Consider the following 18,466-nt stretch of genomic DNA (forward strand, 5'->3'; position numbering starts at 1 on the left):
TAATTCATATTTGCAATCTGCTTGAGAAGTTTCCGTGTCAACATTTATGTCTGTGTCTTGTGAACTTCAACTGAGAATTCAAATTGCGTGATGAATTTCATTCACAGGAGAAAATAGCCTTTGTGAAGGATGTGAGTTTGGAATGGCTCTTTCTCCTCGGACAGAAATTCAGTGCTGATATTTCAAAGGCAACTTCTTTGATACAAATTTGTTCAAAGTTGCATTCAACCTGGAAAAAACGCTCGACCTTAATCTCACTGAAGGAAAGTGTGACCGTGTTGTATGTTTCAAAGTGTGCGTGTCATTATGTGTTGCTTGTAACTGGGACACGACACAAGTGGGAGGGTTGATCTGAGGTTTGGAATATTTCTCAGTCAGGAACAAGAAAAATCAAAGGAACCAAATAAGAAAACCATTGTCTCATGTGGTTACCGAGAAACGGTGAGGAGATATTACACTTTGTTCTATTCAAAACAGCTGTGAACTTTGACCTTTCCTGCCTTTTCTCAACAGTATTTGAAGTGTCTCGGTAACAATGTTCAGTGTTGATGAGAGTGGGGTCTGGGTGAGCATCTGCTGAGTGTGACAGGGTCAGGACTGGATGCAGGAAGTTCTCTGACAGTCTCTCTCTCTCGCTGATGGGTTTGAGTTGATTTTCAACTGGGAGCAGCTGGTTTTTCGATAAATGAAGGAAGTTCCCTCTCCATTTTTTTCTGACAGACAGTGTAGTATAAGGATGTAAAGGGTTAATGCTGAAGACAGTGGGATCAATCACTCCCACTGTCAGAGTGATGATGCAACAGTCAAATGAGATGAGGTTTGGGAGAAGAGAGAGCAGCACCAAGGATGCCAACTTCGGAGGCTTGATGAGTGTGTATATAGTATTGTGTAAATTAGAAAAGAGTTCTTAGTTCTTTCAGCAGGAAATGTGTCCAGAAAATATTGATAAAGTCACAATTTTATAATTCAGGAGTCGGAACACAGATATTAACTCCAAGTGACAGTTCTGGGTTCATTTAACAAAAGTAGAGAATAATATTACTCACTGCTTGAAATCCCCCAGTGATGAGACAGTTAAACAGATGATCTGTTGGGGCATCCTTCGATCCAAGGTTTCGACAGCACTTAATCTCCCCTTCTGGTGAAATTCTCTGTAATTTGCAACTTTTTTTATCCAGCTTTGATGGGTGAGTGAAAAAACTGAAAAAAGTGAACAGTTCCATCCTTTCTTTTCTTTCTTCTTCCCTTCTTACCATCAGTTTCTCTTTTCTGTCCCAGATCAATGAGAATCCCAATTTAATATGCTGTTTTATCCATTCCAATCAGAATTCAACATTCCAATCAAATCTATTTGTTATTCCACAGTGTCTCTCCATGTGTTTTATTCTGTTGTATTCTCTCACAGTCTGATTGATGATCAATGTTCCATCTCACTCTCTGTTCTGGTGAAGATCAGAAGCAGTAATATCTGTTTGTACCACCCACCAAGTCGGCCTGAGGCTGTGCCTCGCTGATCATGTGGAGTTAGGAACATAGGAACATAGGAGCAGGAGTCGGCCATTCAGCCCATCGAGCCTGCCCACCATTCAATATGATCATGGCTGATCGTCCACTTCAATGCCCTTTTCCCCACACTTTCCTCATATTCCCTTATGTCATTTGCATTTAGAAATCTGTCAATCTCTGCTTTAAACATACTCAATGACTGAGCTTCCACAGCCCTCTGGGTTAGAGCATTCCAAAGATTCACAAACCTCTGAGTAAAGAAATTTCTCCTCATCTCTGTCCTAAGCGGCTATTCCCTTATTTTGAAATTCCTTCCCTTGGTTCTCCACTCCCCAACCAGGGATCTTAGCTGCATCTACCCTGACTGTCGTTTAAGTATTTTGTAGGTTTCAATGAGATCACCTCCCATTCTTGGAAACTCTAGAGAATACAGCCCCAGTTTCTCCAACCTTTCTTCATACAACAGTCCCACCATCCCTGGAAGAAGTCTGATGAACCTTCGTTGAACTCCCTCCATGGCAATAATATCCTTCCCAAGGTAAGGAGACCAAAACTGTATTCCAAGTGTGGTCTAACCAAGTTTCTGTACAATTGAAGCAAGAATTCATGACTCCCGTACTCAAATCCTCTTGCGATAAAGGCTAACATACTATTAGCTTTCCTAATTGCTTGCTGCACCTGCATGTTAGCTTTCAGTGACTTATTGACATGGACACCCAGACCACCCTTATATTCTATACCTCAGCTAATAAAGGAAAGGATTCCATATACCTGCTGAACCACCTTATTGACCTGTCCTGCTACCTTCAGGGATCTGTGGACATTCACTCCAACGTCTCTCACTTCCTCTACACCGTTCAGTGTTCTCCCATTAATTGTGTATTCCTTTGCCTTTTTTGATCTCCCAAATGCATCACCTCACACTTGTCCAATTTGAATTCCATTTGCCACTATTCTCCCCACCTGACCAGTCTATTGATATCTTCCTGCAGTGTACAGCTATCCTCCTCCCTATCAACAACACGGACAATTTTCTTGTCATCTGCAATCGTCTTGATTATGCCCTCTACATTCATGTCCAAATCATTAATTTATACCACAAAAAGCAGGGAACCGAGTTCTGAGCCCTGTGGAACACCACTTGAAACAGACCTCGAGTTGCACAAACACCCGTACCCAATTCCTTCTTGTTTCCTGCCACCGAGTCTATTTTATGTCCAGCTTGCTACATTCCCCTGGATCCCATGTGCTTTTATTTTTTTAAACCGGTTTGTCATGTGGGATCTTGTCAAAAGTCTTGCTAAAATCCATGTAGGCCACATCAACTGCACTATCCTCACAATCCTCATTGTTACTTCTTCAAAAACATTCAATCAAGTTCGTCAGACAGGAGCTTCCCTGAACAAATCCATGCTGATGATAATTGATTAATCTGTGCCTTTCTAAGTGACAGTTTATCCTGTCTCTCAGAATTAATTCCAATAATTCACCCACTATTGAGGTTAGGCTGACTGGTCTTTAATTATTCGGTCTATCTCTTGCTTCCTTTTTCAACAATGGTGCAATGTTAGCAATAAAAACAAAATGTACTGCAAATACACAGCAGATCTGGCAGCATCTGTGGAGAGAGAAGCAAAGTTAACATTTCAGGTCAGTGACTTTTCATCAGAACAGATATGTTAACTTTGCTTCTCTCTCCACAGATGCTGCCAGACCTGCTGTGTATTTCCAGCACTAATAGTTTTTATTTCAGATTTCCAGCATCTGCAGAATTTTGCTTTTATTGCAGAGACCTCCAATCCTCTGACATCACACCTGTATCCAGTGAGGGATAGGAAACTGATGGTCAGACCTTCCACTATTTCCTCACTGGCTTCTTTTAACAGCCTGGGGTACATTTCATCCAGCCCTGATGATTTATCCACTTTCAAGGATGCTCATCCCATTTATACTTCTTCTCCCTTTCAGTTTATCATGTCCAATGCTTCACACTCCTTCTCCTTAATTATAATGTCTGCATCACCCCCTCATTTGTGAAGACAGTAAAGTATTCATTAACAAACATACCAACATCTTCAGCCCTGACACATAGGTTACTTTTTAGTTCTTTGATGGACCCTACTTTTTCCTCTGTTGCCTCTTACTCCCATGTATTGAAGAAATATCTTTGAATTCGTTTTGATTTTGCTTGTCAAAATTCTTTCATGCTCTGTGTTTTTCACCACTGCTCCCAAATGCCTGTAGTCATGTCAAAGCACAACTTGTCAGAAGTGGGATTTAAACCCACCCCTCCAGAGAGCGTTGTGATCTGAATGCACCATTTCAGACTGCTTGACCATCCTGTCTACCCCATGTGGATGCTTAATGCTGAGGTAGTTATCCATTCTTTGTGAAAGTATTTGTGAGATTGTGGAAATGTCGGGAAGAAAGACCAGCGGGAAAGCTCGGTCCAAGGCCAAGTCTCGCTCCTCCCAGGCTGGACTGCAGTTCGCGGTGGGTCGTGTTCACAGGCTCCTGAGAAAGGGTAACTATGAAGAGCGTGTGGGTGCGGGAGCCCCGGTCTATCTGGCTGCTGTGCTCGAGTATCTGACCGCTGAAATCCTAGAGCTGGCCGGTAACGCGGCCCGGGACAACAAGAAGACCCGCATCATCCCCAGACACCTGCAGCTGGCCGTCCGCAACGACGAGGAGCTCAACAAGCTGCTGGGAGAAGTGATCATCGCACAGGGCGGGGTGCTGCCGAATATCCAGGCCGTGCTGCTACCCAAGAAAACCAGCGCTCAGAGCTTCCAGAAAAAGGAAAGCGGCCAAAATGTCATCTAATAAACCAAAGGCTCTTTTCAGAGCCACCCACAGTCTCTGTGAAAGGGCTGATTACTGTCTAATTCCAGCATGTCAGTAACAGGACAGAATAAGATCTATTTAAAATGTTTAAGCAACTATTTCAGTGACTTCTCACTGTCCCCCTGATCCCTGTGTGAAGGGGAATTACCAAAAGTCTAATTTATTCCTTTCCACACCAAGTTTGAGTTATTGGTCCCTTAAGGATTGCTGAATGGAGTCTTTTACCGCCAGTTACAGATAAGAAGTGGGAAAAAAATGACAGGTTAAAACTGTGCGTAAAATAGCGCCAGGAATTTGTGGCGAAATAGCGGAATAAACAAAGGTTTTTAAATGTTGGTGGAAAATATTTTACGAACAACTTTAAATAGATTTTCCAGTAATCGCTTCTTTCCGACACTGAAGTTGGCGCCTTTTGTAAATTCAAACTTTCTGCCAGGTCGACAATTTAAACCAATGTAATAAAAACAAGAAATGCTGGAACCACTCAGCAGGTCTGGCAGCATCTGTGGAACGAGAAGCAGAGTTAACGTTTTGGATCCGGAACTGTTCGCACCCACACTGTTTGGGATCATCTTTTCCCTGCTGCTCTCATATGCATTCAAGTCTTCAGAAGAAGGAATTTTCCTCCACACATGATCAGGTGGCAGGTTGTTCAACCTTGCCTGTCTAAGAGCGAAGACCAAAGTACGGAAAGTCCTCATCAGGGAACTCCTCTTTGCTGACAATGCTGCATTAACATCTCACATTGAAGAGTGTCTGCAGAGTCTCATCGACAGGTTTGCGACTGCCTGCAACGAATGTGGCCTAACCATCAGCCTCAAGAAAACGAACATCATGGGACAGGATGTCAGAAATGCTCCATCCATCAATATCAGCAACTACACTCTGGAAGTGGTTCAAGAGTTCACCTACCTAGGCTCAACTATCACCAGTAACCTGTCTCTCGATGCAGAAATCAACAAGCGCATGGGAAAAACTTCCACTGCTATGTCCAGACTGGCCAAGTGAGTGTGGGAAAATGGCACACTGACACAGAACACAAAAGTCCAAGTGTATCAAGCCTGTGTCCTCAGTATCTTGCTCTACAGCAGCGAGGCCTGGACAACATATGTCAGCCAAGAGCGACGTCTCAATTCATTCCATTTTCGCTGCTTCCGGAGAATCCTTGGCATCAGGTGGCAGGACCGTATCTCCAACACAGAAGTCCTCGAGGTGACCAACATCCCCAGCTTATAGACCCTACTGAGCCAGCGGTGCCTGAGATGGCTTGGCCATGTGAGCCACATGGAAGATGGCAGGATCCCCAAGGACACATTGTACAGCGAGCACGCCACTGGTATCAGACCCACCGGCCATCCATGTCTCCACTTTAAAGACGTCTGCAAATGCGACATGAAGTTCTGTGACATTGATCACAAGTCATGGGAGTCAGTTGCCAATGATCGCCAGAGCTGGCGGGCAGCCATAAAGGCGGGGCTGTAGTGCGGCGAGTCGAAGAGACTTAGCAGTTGGCAGGAAAAAAGACAGAAGCGCAAGGGGAGAGCCAACTGCGTAACAGCCCTGACAACCAATTTTATCTGCAGCACCTGTGGAAGAGCCTGTCACTCTAGAATTGGCCTTTATAGCCACTCCAGGCACAGCTCCACAAACCACTGACCACCTCCAGGCGCTTACCCATTGTCTCTCGAGACAAGGAGGCCAAAGAAGAAGATGTGGCTTTTCACTGAGGGCATGTTTCGACTGGGGAAATAACTAACTGTAGAACCTCGGGCACTGTTTACACAGCCCGTTTAGAAAATCAAATCCACTGCACATCGTTGCTGCAAATGAAATGTCAAATTCGGGGATTCCAGTTTTATTCCCGAATACAGGACAGATTTATTCCAGACAGTTCTGAACAGCCTATCCGATCTCCCGTTTCCAGGTCACTGCTCTCTCTGTGAGGCTGTGGGTGGCTCTTAGAAGAGCCTTTGTTGTGTGTTTGCTGGAAAGGGTCGAGTTGTTCAGCCGCCGAATCCGTGGAGTGCGGCCCTGCCGTTTCAGAACGTACACCACATCCATGGCAGTGACCGTCTTGTGCTTGCCGTGCTCAGTGTAGGTGACCGCATCCCTGATCACATTCTCCAGGAATACCTTCAACACCCTGCGAGTCTCCTCAGAGATCAAACCTGAGATCCGCTTGACCCCGCCACGGCGAGCCAGGCGGCGGATTGCTGGTTTGGTGATGCCCTGGATATTATCACAAAGCACTTTGCGGTGCCGCTTTGCTCCGCCTTTTTCGTACCTCCCTCTCTCAATTTGTACCCTCTCCATTGCCTCTACTCTCTGCACTTCTACTGATATTTTGTCCAATTCCACTTCCTTAATGATCACTGATACAAAGTACTCATTAAGTAGATTAACATTGCCCTGCACTTCCAAGCATATATTACCCTCTTTGTCCCTAATAGGCTGCACTCTACCTCTTACTACCCACTTATCATTTACATGCTGCTCAAAGATTTTTGGGTTCCTTTTCATGTTGACTGCCAGTCTATTCTCATAGAAATAGAGAATAAGCTAAATATAGAAGATATAAATATTTCGCATCCTTGGGTGAGGTGGAACTTTTTTATGTTGTGGGTGGTAATGTCTCGGCCCACGAGTGTGGTGAAGCAGAGACAATCAATGATTTGAAAAGGAAATTGGATGGATACTTGAAGGAAAGAAACTTGCAGGAGGAAAGGGATCGAGCTGGTGAGTGGAACTGACTAGATTGCTCCGGGGAGAGCCAGCATGGATGTGATAGGCCGAACGACCACCTTCTGTGCTGTAAATGACTCTGTGTTGTTTCTCAAATCCAATCCACTGGTGCTTGGTAAATAATTTGAAAGTAAATTGTGCAACTGGAAAATCAGAACCAAGGCAAGGGACGCATAAGGAAGCAGAATTGCTGAAACCCGGGATTGAACCTGGGTTCCCATGGATCAGATACTCCTCCACTAGGGATCCACTAGGGATCATCCAAGTTACTTTTAAATCCTCCCATGGGTCCACATGTCAGACTGAGTTCCATGTTGTAGAATCAAGCAAAGGAAATCTGCTCAGTTCCAAAACTATCAGCAAATTGAAGCTGATTACGATCAACATCAACAGAGTTCAGAACTACCTGGTGAAAGAAGACACCCTGAAGAAGGATCCACAATATATTCAAAGACATCGGCAAAGTAAAAAAGAAGAAAATCGATGATAAAAACAGAAAGTGCTGGAAAAACTGAGCGGGTCTGGCAGCATCTGTGGAGAGAGAAACAGAGTTAACATTTCAGGTCAGTGACCTTTCTTCAGAACTGGCAGATATAAGAAATGTAAAAGATTTTAAGCAAGTAAAGCGGGGATGGGGCAAGAGATAACAAAGGAGAAGGTATTGATAGGACAAGGTCACGGAATAGCTTAACAGAAGGAGAGGGCGGGTGTAGTGGGGGTTGGAGAGGGTGGGGGGGACATGGCGGGGGAAGTGAGGGGAGCGGGCGGGGAGAGGGGTGGGAAGCGAGTAGAGAGCGTGGGGGAAGCGGGGAGAGAGTGTGGGGGAAGCAAGTAGAGAGTGTGGGCGAAGCGGGGAGAGAGTGTGGGGGAAGTGGGGAGAGAGCGTGGGGGAAGCGGGGAGAGAGTGTGGAGGGGAAGCAAGTAGAGAGCATGGGGGAAGTGGGGAGGGAGCGGCCGAAGACATTGGTGGCGGTGGGTGTGCTCCCCTCCTCCTCCCCGCTCTCTACGGACATTCTCTCCCACCTGATCTCTCCGGTCTTTCTCCCCCGCCTGATCTCTCCGGCCATTCCAACCCCCCTCCCTCCACCCTAACCTCCTCCGCCCGATCTCACCAGCCATTCCCTGCTGCCATGTAAACACATGGCCTTTGTTTTGCTTTACATTGCCTTTGTGTGATTATTTGAGCAGCGCCATCTTTAGTCCTGGCAGCTGCCAGAACGTCGCTGACTGGGACGTTTTATTTGAACAAAGTGATTGATGACAACGCTACGTCATCAGAATGCGCCGCGGTGCGCACATGCGCACACGGTCTCGGGCCCTCTGCGCATGCGCTGCGGTCCGGATTGTCAGGGCCAGTTTGCGCATGCGCAGATGACGTCAACGCGTAACGTCATTTTCCTCGGGGAACACGTCAGGTTGGCATTTGCGCATGCGCAAACTGGTCCTGGCAATCCGGACTGCAGCGCATGCGCAGATGACCGGAGCCCGTGTGCGCATGTGCGTCAATCTTCCGAAAGCTTCGGCGCGAGTTTTTGAAAATGGAAGGAGGAGAGGTTTCGTCGGGCATTTTATCTCAATTATTTAGTCATTTTGGACATTTGCTTCATTTTTATTAGACAGAGGAGATTGTTCCAAGGTAAGTTGCTCTGAAAATACATTTCAAGGGAGGGAAGGGAAGGGAGGAGAGGGGAGGGGAGGGAAGGGAGGGGAGGGGAGGGAAGGGAAGGGAGGGGAGGGGAGGGGAGGGGAGGGAAGGGAAGGGAATAGAAGGGAGGGGAGGGGAGGGAAGGGAAGGGGGAGGGAAGGGGGTAGGGAGGAGGGAAGGGAGGGGGAGGGAAGGGAGGAGGGAAGGGGGGAAGAAGGAAGGAGGGAAGGTAGGGGGGAAGGGAGGAGGGAAGGGGGGAAGAAGGAAGGAGGGAAGGTAGGGGGGAAGGGAGGTGGGGAAAGGAGGGAAGGGAAGGGAGGGACGGGGGGGAGGGTGGGAGGACACAAGGACTGGCTGATGAGATGGAGCCAATTAATTTGCCCAACAATTGCCCGGAAGCACCTTCGGATGGAGGTGGCCACGTGCTGGACATCAGTCGCGTGCCACAATCCATGGATCCTGAGCATTTCACCCCTTGGCCTAATGATCTGATGGACCATACATACGCCTGCCTGTTCAAAGCTCCACTTCCCCCACCTGCGGTACCCTCTCCTTGCTGTTCAGTTACACAGTCACCTGTTCCTGCACCCATCCAAGCAGTGCACGTGGACACACTGCCACATGTTTCCCCATCCGCCCTTGAAACAACCATGCAGAGCCTTGTGAGATCCGCAATTGCCAGCTGCTGCCTGTCAAGCAGAGAAGGCGTCCAAAGGGGTCAAACACTTGGGGAACATTCAGCAAGAAGAGACTGAGCACTAAAAGAAACAAGCATGCCGTGTCCAGTGGTAGCACAAATGTGAATGCTCTTGCTGCGTACACAACTGGTGAGGTGGGAGTGCAGCCACACCATTCTCCATCCTCAGTGTTGCTTTAAGGCAAAGGTAGATAAGAGTGAAAGAAATGGAAGATGATGCTGATAGTATAGGCAGGATTAAATGGGAATGGATGGGAAGACGCACGAGTAGCATAACCACTAGCAGGGAACAGCTGGGCTAAATGGCCTGCTTTATGTTCATAGTCCAAAAGAAATGTGCTTCTTTTTCCAGCACCCTCACATCATTCATGTTTTCCCTGAGAGCAGCATTGAACCATCACGAGATAAGGGCAGTTACATCATCCTGCCTCCTACAGCTGAGGTGGGTACGAAGTGATTCATTGGCCTATACTGCAGAGCATAAAGCATGCGCAACAGTAATTTAATTGGAGGGAGGGAAGCTCTGACTCTGATTTGCTTTTCTTCTTTTCATGTAAAACATGCCGTCGAGAAAACAATCCTCGAGACTTACGGTCAGCATTCAAGCAAGGAAGGCAACTGGATCATGCTGCGGAGCTCATCACGATGTGGAAAGGAACATTACATTTATGGATGAATTGGGAATGCACATTGTGATGCGCTTGGGGAACATTCACCAAGAATAGACTGAGCTCAGACTCTTGTGACTTTGCCTTCTTCACATGAACAATACAGTAGTGGAATAGAGAGCCAAGCGTTCATTCACCAGAAGGCTCTCCAGGAACAATCTCTTTTGCTGTGCATAGCAGAGACTCGGCCTGTCTGTCTAACGGGAGTGCTGGACACAACACTCATGTATCCATGCACAGCAGTTCCTCGGATACTTAATGAACTTAATAAAACTTTTCAATAATTAAACCCAGAATTGTTGAGGTTTTGTTTTGCATGCTATTTCCCCGACTTTGCAACTGCACTTCAGAGATTCAACTATGGTGGGGGGGGGGGGGGGGGGGGTAGAGGGAGGGGTGGGTGAAGAGGGGGAGGGGTGGGGAGAGCGGGGAGGGGTGGGGAGAGGGAGCATGCAAAATGCAGGGACCAAACAGTTGCAATGCCTGAAGTACTGTGGAGAAGTAGAGAAAGCAACTGGGGAGGGGAGAAAGCAACTGGATTGGGCATCCGCAGCTGGAGGGAAGGGCTGAATGGAGAGGGCCGGAAGCGAGAGGCCGTAGACAGCCGCGGGGAGCGAGCGTGCGAAGACCTTGGTGTCACCGGGTCCAGGGACTGGCCAGTCAGTCTTTTGCTGTTGTGTTCATAGCGCATGCACAGAAAAAGACACTCCTCTTCCGTTCCGCTGCTCCCCCCCCCACTCTCTCCCCTTTCCCCCCCCCCCCACGCTCTCCCCTTCTCCCCCCCCACTCGCTCCCTCTTTCTCCCCCCTCCCTCTCCCCCTTTCTCCCCCTTCTCCCCCACTCCATCTCCCCCTTCTCCCCCCTCCCTCTCCCTCTTTCTCCCCCCCTCCCTCTCCTTCTTTCTCCCCCCTCCCTCTCCCTCTCCCTCCCCCTTCTCCCCCCTCCCTCCCCCCCTTCTCCTCCCCTCCCTCTACCTCTTTCTCCCCCCCTCCCTCTCCCTCTTTCTCCCCCCTCCCTTTTTCATCTCCCCCTCCCTCTCCCTCTTTCATAACCCCCCTCCCTCTTTCATCCCCCCCCCTCCCTCTCCCTCTTTCATCCCCCCCTCCCTCTCCCATCTCCCCCCTCCCTCACCCTCTTTCATTCCCCCCCCACCCCGGGCACTGCTACCGCTGGTCTCCCCCTTTCTCCACCCCCACCCCCCACTGCCCCGGCACCGCTACCGCTTGTCTCCCCCTTTCACACCCCGCCCCCCCCCCCGGGCACCGCTACCGCTGGACTCCCCGCGCTGCTCTTCCCGGCGCGCTCCACTCTCTCACTCCGGCCACTGTATTCTGCCACGTGTTTGTTAGGTTTCATCTCTGTGATTTTTTGACCAGCGCCATCTTTAGTCCTGGCAGCTGCTGCAGTCGCAGGCTGTGACGTTTTCGTGGCACATGCTGTATCTGTGCATGTGCCAAAACAGCGCCACCTACCGATCACGTTGTCAACAATTGCAGTCTAATTTGAACAGGCTGCTTTTGCACATGTGCTGATGCAGCGCCACCTAGTGATGGCGTTGTCAGCAAATGCAGCCTTTCATTTCCTGGTATGTTAGTGTGTGTTTTCTTTTGTACCTGTCAGTGCCTGGGAGGAGCGAGTCAACTTCACTTCGTAACTGTGAATTTCGAGGGCGAGAATGTGGGTTTTTACTTTGTATGTTTCAGTTTTTGGTCTGTGACTGTTTGTTTCTGCTATTGCTATGTGAGTTTCACCACATATCTTTCAACAACTTGTCTGTGAGCATCAGCTTTTGTCCAGATCTATCAGTTTCTGATATAGAGTCATAGAGTTATACAGCACAGAAACAGGCCCTTCGGCCCATCGTGTCTGTGCCGGCCATCAAGCACCTAACTATTCTAATCCCATTTTCCAGTACTTGGCCTGTAGCCTTGTATGCTATGGCATTTCAAGTGCTCATCGAAATACTTCTTAAATGTTGTGAGGGTTCCTGCCTCTACCACCCCTTCAGGCAGTGCATTCCAGATTCCAACCACCCTCTGGGTAAAATTTTTTCCTCAAATCCCCTCTAAACCTCCTGCCCCTCACCTTAAATCTACGCCCCCTCGTTATTAACCCCTCTGCTAATGGAAATACTTTCTTCCTATCTAAACTATCAATGCCCTTCATAATTTTGTATAGCTCTCCCCTCAGCCTTCTCTGCTCTAAGGAAAACAACCCTCACCTTTTCAGTCTCTCTTCATAGCTGAAATGCTCCAGTCCAGGCAACATCCTGGTGAATCTCCTCTGCACCCTCTCCAGTGCAATCACATCCTTCCTATAGTGTGGTGCCCAGAACTGTACACAGTACTCCAGCTGTGGCCTAACTAGCATTTTATACAGCTCCATCATAACACCCTGCTCTTATATTCTATGCCTCAGACGATCTATATCGTCCTGTAATCTAATGCTTTCCTCCTCACTATTTACGACACCACCAATTTTTGTGTCATGTGTGAGAAAGGATTTGATTCTGTCCCTATCAGTTTCTGTTACATGCATGTGTTTTTAATCTGCACCTCCTCTAGGTGAGTGTGTTTTATTCTCTGTAATGGTCAGTCTCTTGTAGGTGAGTCTGTGTTTTGCTTCTTCGCTCTCAGTCTTCGAAGTATGAGCCTGGTTTTGTACATAATTTTCTTTGTACCTTGCAGTATGGATATTGAAGAGAGGTTTTTACACATTACCTGCCAAATCCTGCGAAATAATTTTTGGGTTTCACACAGTATCTGTCAGTTTCTTGTCTAGGACTGATGGTTTACTCTGTCCCTGGCATTTGCTGGTTTGTTAGTGTGGGGTTCACACTGTACCTGTCAGTTTCTCATATGTGAATGTTGGTTTCACTTTGTATAGAATCATTCTTTTGGGCCTCCTTATCTCGAGAGACAATGGATACGCGCCTGGAGGTGGTCAGTGGTTTGTGAAGCAGCGCCTGGAGTGGCTATAAAGGCCAATTCTGGAGTGACAGGCTCTTCCACAGGTGCTTCAGAGAAATTTGTTTGTTGGGGCTGTTGCACAGTTGGCTCTCCCCTTGCGCCTCTGTCTTTTTTTCTGCCAACTACTAAGTCTCTTCGACTCGCCACAATTTAGCCCTGTTTTTATGGCTGCCCGCCAGCTCTGGCGAATGCTGGCAACTGACTCCCACGACTTGTGATCAATGTCACACGATTTCATGTCGCATTTGCAGACGTCTTTATAACGGAGACATGGACGGCCGGTGGGTCTGATACCAGTGGCGAGCTCGCTGTACAATGTGTCTTTGGGGATCCTGCCATCTTCCATGCGGCTCACATTGCCAAGCCATCTCAAGCGCCGCTGACTCAGTAGTGTGTATAAGCTGGGGGTGTTGGCCGCTTCAAGGACTTCTGTGTTGGAGATATAGTCCTGCCACCTGATGCCAAGTATTCTCCGAAGGCAGCGAAGATGGAATGAATTGAGACGTCGCTCTTGGCTGGCATACGTTGTCCAGGCCTCGCTGCCGTAGAGCAAGGTACTGAGGACACAGGACTGATACACTCGGACTTTTGTGTTCCGTGTCAGTGCGCCATTTTCCCACACTCTCTTGGCCTGTCTGGACATAGCAGTGGAAGCCTTACCCATGCGCTTGTTGATTTCTGCATCTAGAGACAGGTTACTGGTGATAGTTGAGCCTAGGTAGGTGAACTCTTGAACCACTTCCAGAGCGTGGTCGCCAATATTGATGGATGGAGCATTTCTGACATCCTGCCCCATGATGTTCGTTTTCTTGAGGCTGATGGTTAGGCCAAATTCATTGCAGGCAGACGCAAACCTGTCGATGAGACTCTGCAGGCATTCTTCAGTGTGAGATGTTAAAGCAGCATCGTCAGCAAAGAGGAGTTCTCTGATGAGGACTTTCCGTACTTTGGACTTCGCTCTTAGACGGGCAAGGTTGAACAACCTGCCCCCTGATCTTGTGTGGAGGAAAATTCCTTCTTCAGAGGATTTGAACGCATGTGAAAGCAGCAGAGAGAAGAAAATCCCAAAAAGTGTGGGTGCGAGAACACAGCCCTGTTTCACACCACTCAGGATAGGAAAGGGCTCTGATGAGGAGCCACCATGTTGAATTGTGCCTTTCATATTGTCATGGAATGAGGTGATGATACTTAGTAGCTTTGGTGGACATCCGATCTTTTCTAGTAGTCTGAAGAGACCACGTCTGCTGACGAGGTCAAAGGCTTTGGTGAGATCAATGAAAGCAATGTAGAGGGGCATCTGTTGTTCACGGCATTTCTCCTGTATCTGACGAAGGGAGAACAGCATGTCAATAGTCGATCTCTCTGCACGAAAGCCACACTGTGCCTCAGGGTAGACGCGCTCGGCCAGCTTCTGGAGCCTGTTCACAGCGACTCGAGCAAAGACTTTCCCCACTATGCTGAGCAGGGAGATTCCACGGTAGTTGTTGCAGTCACCGCGGTCACCTTTGTTTTTATAGAGGGTGATGATATTGGCATCGCGCATGTCCTGGGGTACTGCTCCCTCGTCCCAGCACAGGCATAGCAGTTCATGTAGTGCTGAGAGTATAGCAGGCTTGGCACTCTTGATTATTTCAGGGGTAATGCTGTCCTTCCCAGGGGCTTTTCCGCTGGCTAGGGAATCAAAGGCATCACTGAGTTCCGATTTGGTTGGCTGTATGTCCAGCTCATCCATGACTGGTAGAGGCTGGGCTGCATTGAGGGCAGTCTCAGTGACAGCATTCTCCCTGGAGTACAGTTCTAGGTAGTGCTCAACCCAGCGGTCCATCTGTTTGCGTTGGTCAGTGATTATGTCCCCCGATTTAGATTTGAGGGGGGTGATCTTCTTGATGGTTGGCCCAAGAGCTCTCTTCATGCCATCATACATTCCTCTGATGTTTCCGGTGTCTGAGGCCAGCTGAATATGACTGCATAGGTGTTGCCAGTAGTCGTTTGCGCAACGCCTAGCTGTTCTTTGTGCAGTACTTCTGGCTGCTTTAAGTGCTGCGGATGTTAAATCGCTGGGGGCTTTCTTGTAGTTCAAAAGTGCAATGCGCTTAGCGGCTATGACAGGTTCCAGCTCTTCATTATGAGATTGAAACCAGTCTGCATTTCTCTTCGCACTTTTGCCGTAGGTGGTCAAAGCTGACTCATAGATGGCGTCTCTGATGTGGGCCCACTTGGTCTCAGCATCCCCTGTGGGAGTGTTTTGAAGGGCTGTTACAAGTGAATTTAGAATTTTTTGTAACAGCTGTGGGTGAGAAATTCTGCTCGTGTTGATGCGCGGGTGGCCCTTCTGCTTGGAATGATGCAACTTCTTTGGTCTGAGTCTAACCTTGCTGCACACCAGGGAGTGGTCGGTGTCGCAGTCCGCACTGTGGAAGCTGCGTGTGATTTGAACACTGTTTAAGGCGGCTCGCCTTGTGACAATGAGGTCTAGCTGGTGCCAACGACGTGATCTTGGGTGCCTCCATGAAACCTGGTGACAGGGTTTAGTGTGAAAGAACGAGTTGGTGATGCAGAGGTTATGATAGGTACACAACTCAAGCAGTCTCTGTCCGTTCTCATTCATCCTTCCAACGCCATAGCGCCCAAGGCAGGAGGGCCATGAGTCATGGTCGGCCCCAACCCTGGCATTAAAGTCCCCCAGCAGGAATAGGTGTTCGGTGTTGGGGATGCTGCTAATGATGTTATGGAGTTGTTCGTAGAACTGGTCTTTAGCTTCAGGTGCGGAACAGAGTGTTGGAGCATAGATGCTGAGTAGGTGTACTGGACCAGAGGTGGTGAGCAGTCGGATGGACAGTATGCGTTCCGAGCCATTTGAGGGAGGCTCTATCATGCTGAGCAAGGAGTTTCTGATGGCGAAGCCCACTCCATGCTGTCTTGGTTCTTCAGGATCCCTGCCCTGCCAGAAGAAGGTGTAGTCTTGCTCTGCTAGAGAGCCACTCGCGGGGAGGCGAGTCTCCTGAAGTGCTGCAATGTCCACATTGAGTCTACTGAGCTCGTTGTTAATGATGGCGGTCTTCCGAGAATCGTTGATTTGTGTAAGGTCTTCCGACAGGCCAGGACACATAGTTCTGACGTTCCAGCTTGCAAAGCGAAGGGCTGGTACCTTCTTTCCTTTTTTCATGTTGTTTGGTGCGGTGTATCAGTCCACCTTTCGGGCAATGACCCTGAGCTCCAAGCACCCATTGAAGCAGGCAGACTGTGGCGGGACAGAACCTTATTGACCGGGGGCTGCCCGGTTTGAGGCGGGCGGTAGCTGTCCAGTGAGGTGCAATGACCTCTCCCACCGACAAAGGCAACCCGTGGCGCCCAGTTTCTACGCCAATTTATCTGGACTTATAACCCGTAACTGCTGCCTTCCGTGTTGTTTCAGTCGCTGTGAGGCAACTATGGAGTGACCTCTCCATGGCGCATGCCTGGGCAAATTTATGGAGGTTGAGAGTTGCCCAGTCGTCAAAACCCCCCTCTCGGCCTTTCTGGTGGGGTCCAAAGGAGTGCAGGACACGACGTTTGGCACCAGTATGGCTGCAGGAACTGCCGGAAACATGCCAAAGGTGACACATGACCGCCTACGGGGTTCCGCTCCGGATTTTCTGTTAGGGTTTACTCCCTTAGCCTTGGTCTCTCCCGAGACACCCACAAGGCAGTGGGGTTGTTGGGGCCCCTACACAGGTGTAGGATGGTGCCGGTGGGAGGAGGGGATGCAAGGGGGAGGGGTAGAGGGAGGGGGTGGGGGGGGTGCAGGGGAAGGGGGTGCGGGGTGAAGATGGTGCGAGGGGGGGCGGGCTGGGACGGGGTTGTGAGGGGGTGAGCTGAGAGGGTGGAGCAGGGAAGGGGACGGGGGTGGGGGGGTGTGGAAGGGGGGTAAAGGGGGGAGGGGGGGTGGAATCTGGTGCAGGTAATAAGCCATTTCCTCAGTGCCCACCATCGACGTCCGGAAACTCATCCACGTCCTTCGGGAGGTGAAGCATCATTTGGCAGACTTAGAGGTGATTACATTTGCTAAGGGTTTTTTTTTTGCAGTGGTTTAAATAAAGGCATGCAGCATTGCCGACAGTGCGCTGCAGATGCTCTCCGAGCCATCTCCCGCGGGCGCTTTGAAGTTGCGGCCGGGGGGGCCGTTCGTGGATGTTTTGGGTGTTCGGGGCACCTTTTCACAGGACTTCTCTCGGGTCCCGCAGCTCCATCTTCACCTCAATGGACTTACCACACGCCGTAGCAACTTCAAGATGGCTCCTGGGCTGGAAGCTCCCTAGGAAGCTCCCTTGCTGTTCAACTCTATCCATGGCCAACGTTTTCTCCCCCAATCTGCCCTCTTAAACTGTTTAAATTCCCCTGGCTCTTTAAATCAGTTCATTTTAGCCCTATCTAAAAGTTAACAGTTAGTTTAGTGTATGCTACCTGGGCCCACTGCCCTCTCCCAGCCACACCTGCTCTTTGTTTTCTCAATGAAATTGAACCGGATGAAACTGACGAGCACAGCTGCCGATACTTCAATCTCCGATCCTGCTGTCTTCACAGTCCAGAGTGTCTGCAGCCACGGCGTGCGGTAAGTCCTATAGAATCATAGATCACAGAATACTTGCAGCACAAAAGGAGGGATTCAGCTCATCGTGCTTGTGCTGCCTCTCTGCTCAAGCAACTCAGCTCATGCCACATCCTCATGTATTCCATGAAAACCTGATTTTTTTTTCCCTTCAGATAATTATCATATATCCTTTTGAAAGCTATGGTTGAATCTTCCCCCGTCACACTCGCATGCAGTACATATCAGATCTTAACCACTCGCTGCTTAAAAAAAGGTTTTTCCTCATGTTGCCTTTGTTTTTTTCCCCAATCACCTTAAATCGGTGTCCTCTGCTTACTCAGCCATGAGTAATATTTCCCATTGCTTTCTCAGCACTGATGGATTGTGAGGTGGGAGACAGCTAGAAGTCCCACTGAGCCGCACTGACCCCCAGCTGAGAATGAAATGAGATAAAGTTCAATCTTTCACAGCGAGATGCTGCAGAGAGTTAAGGGTCCCGAATGAAAGTGAGACTTTCTCATACTGTTGTTGAATTTCATTTCAAACACTCCTTGTCATCTCTGCTACTGAAGCCGAAAAATAGGGAAAAACTAAATGGCGCACAAACTCACAACCCTGAGATTAAACGTCCCATGATTGACAGACTGAACTGCCACTTCTACTCTACCTCTGTTTGGATGGATGCAACTGTATGCTCCAATGCAAGGGCAGCTTTCAAATCCACCAATGAGTCCACATGTCAGACTGAGTTACATGTTGCAGACTCAAGCAAAGGAAATCTGCTCAGTTCCAAAATTATCAGCAAATTGAAGCTGATTACGATCA

The 18,466-nt window shown here is 48.8% G+C and overlaps 1 protein-coding gene across 1 annotated transcript; it reads left to right on the top strand.

Annotated features, from left to right (window-relative positions):
• The first annotated feature begins 3,921 nt into the window (after window positions 1-3,921).
• LOC137364981 (histone H2A-like) lies at window positions 3,922-17,850 on the top strand. The gene is made up of 3 exons (XM_068027854.1): window positions 3,922-4,275; window positions 6,449-6,571; window positions 17,815-17,850. Exons 1-3 carry the CDS (start codon window positions 3,922-3,924, stop codon window positions 17,848-17,850), a joined length of 513 nt encoding a protein of 170 aa, XP_067883955.1.
• The last annotated feature ends 616 nt before the right edge of the window (window positions 17,851-18,466 follow it).

This window comes from Heterodontus francisci, unplaced genomic scaffold, assembly GCF_036365525.1.
Source record: "Heterodontus francisci isolate sHetFra1 unplaced genomic scaffold, sHetFra1.hap1 HAP1_SCAFFOLD_43, whole genome shotgun sequence".
NCBI lineage: Eukaryota > Metazoa > Chordata > Chondrichthyes > Heterodontiformes > Heterodontidae > Heterodontus > Heterodontus francisci.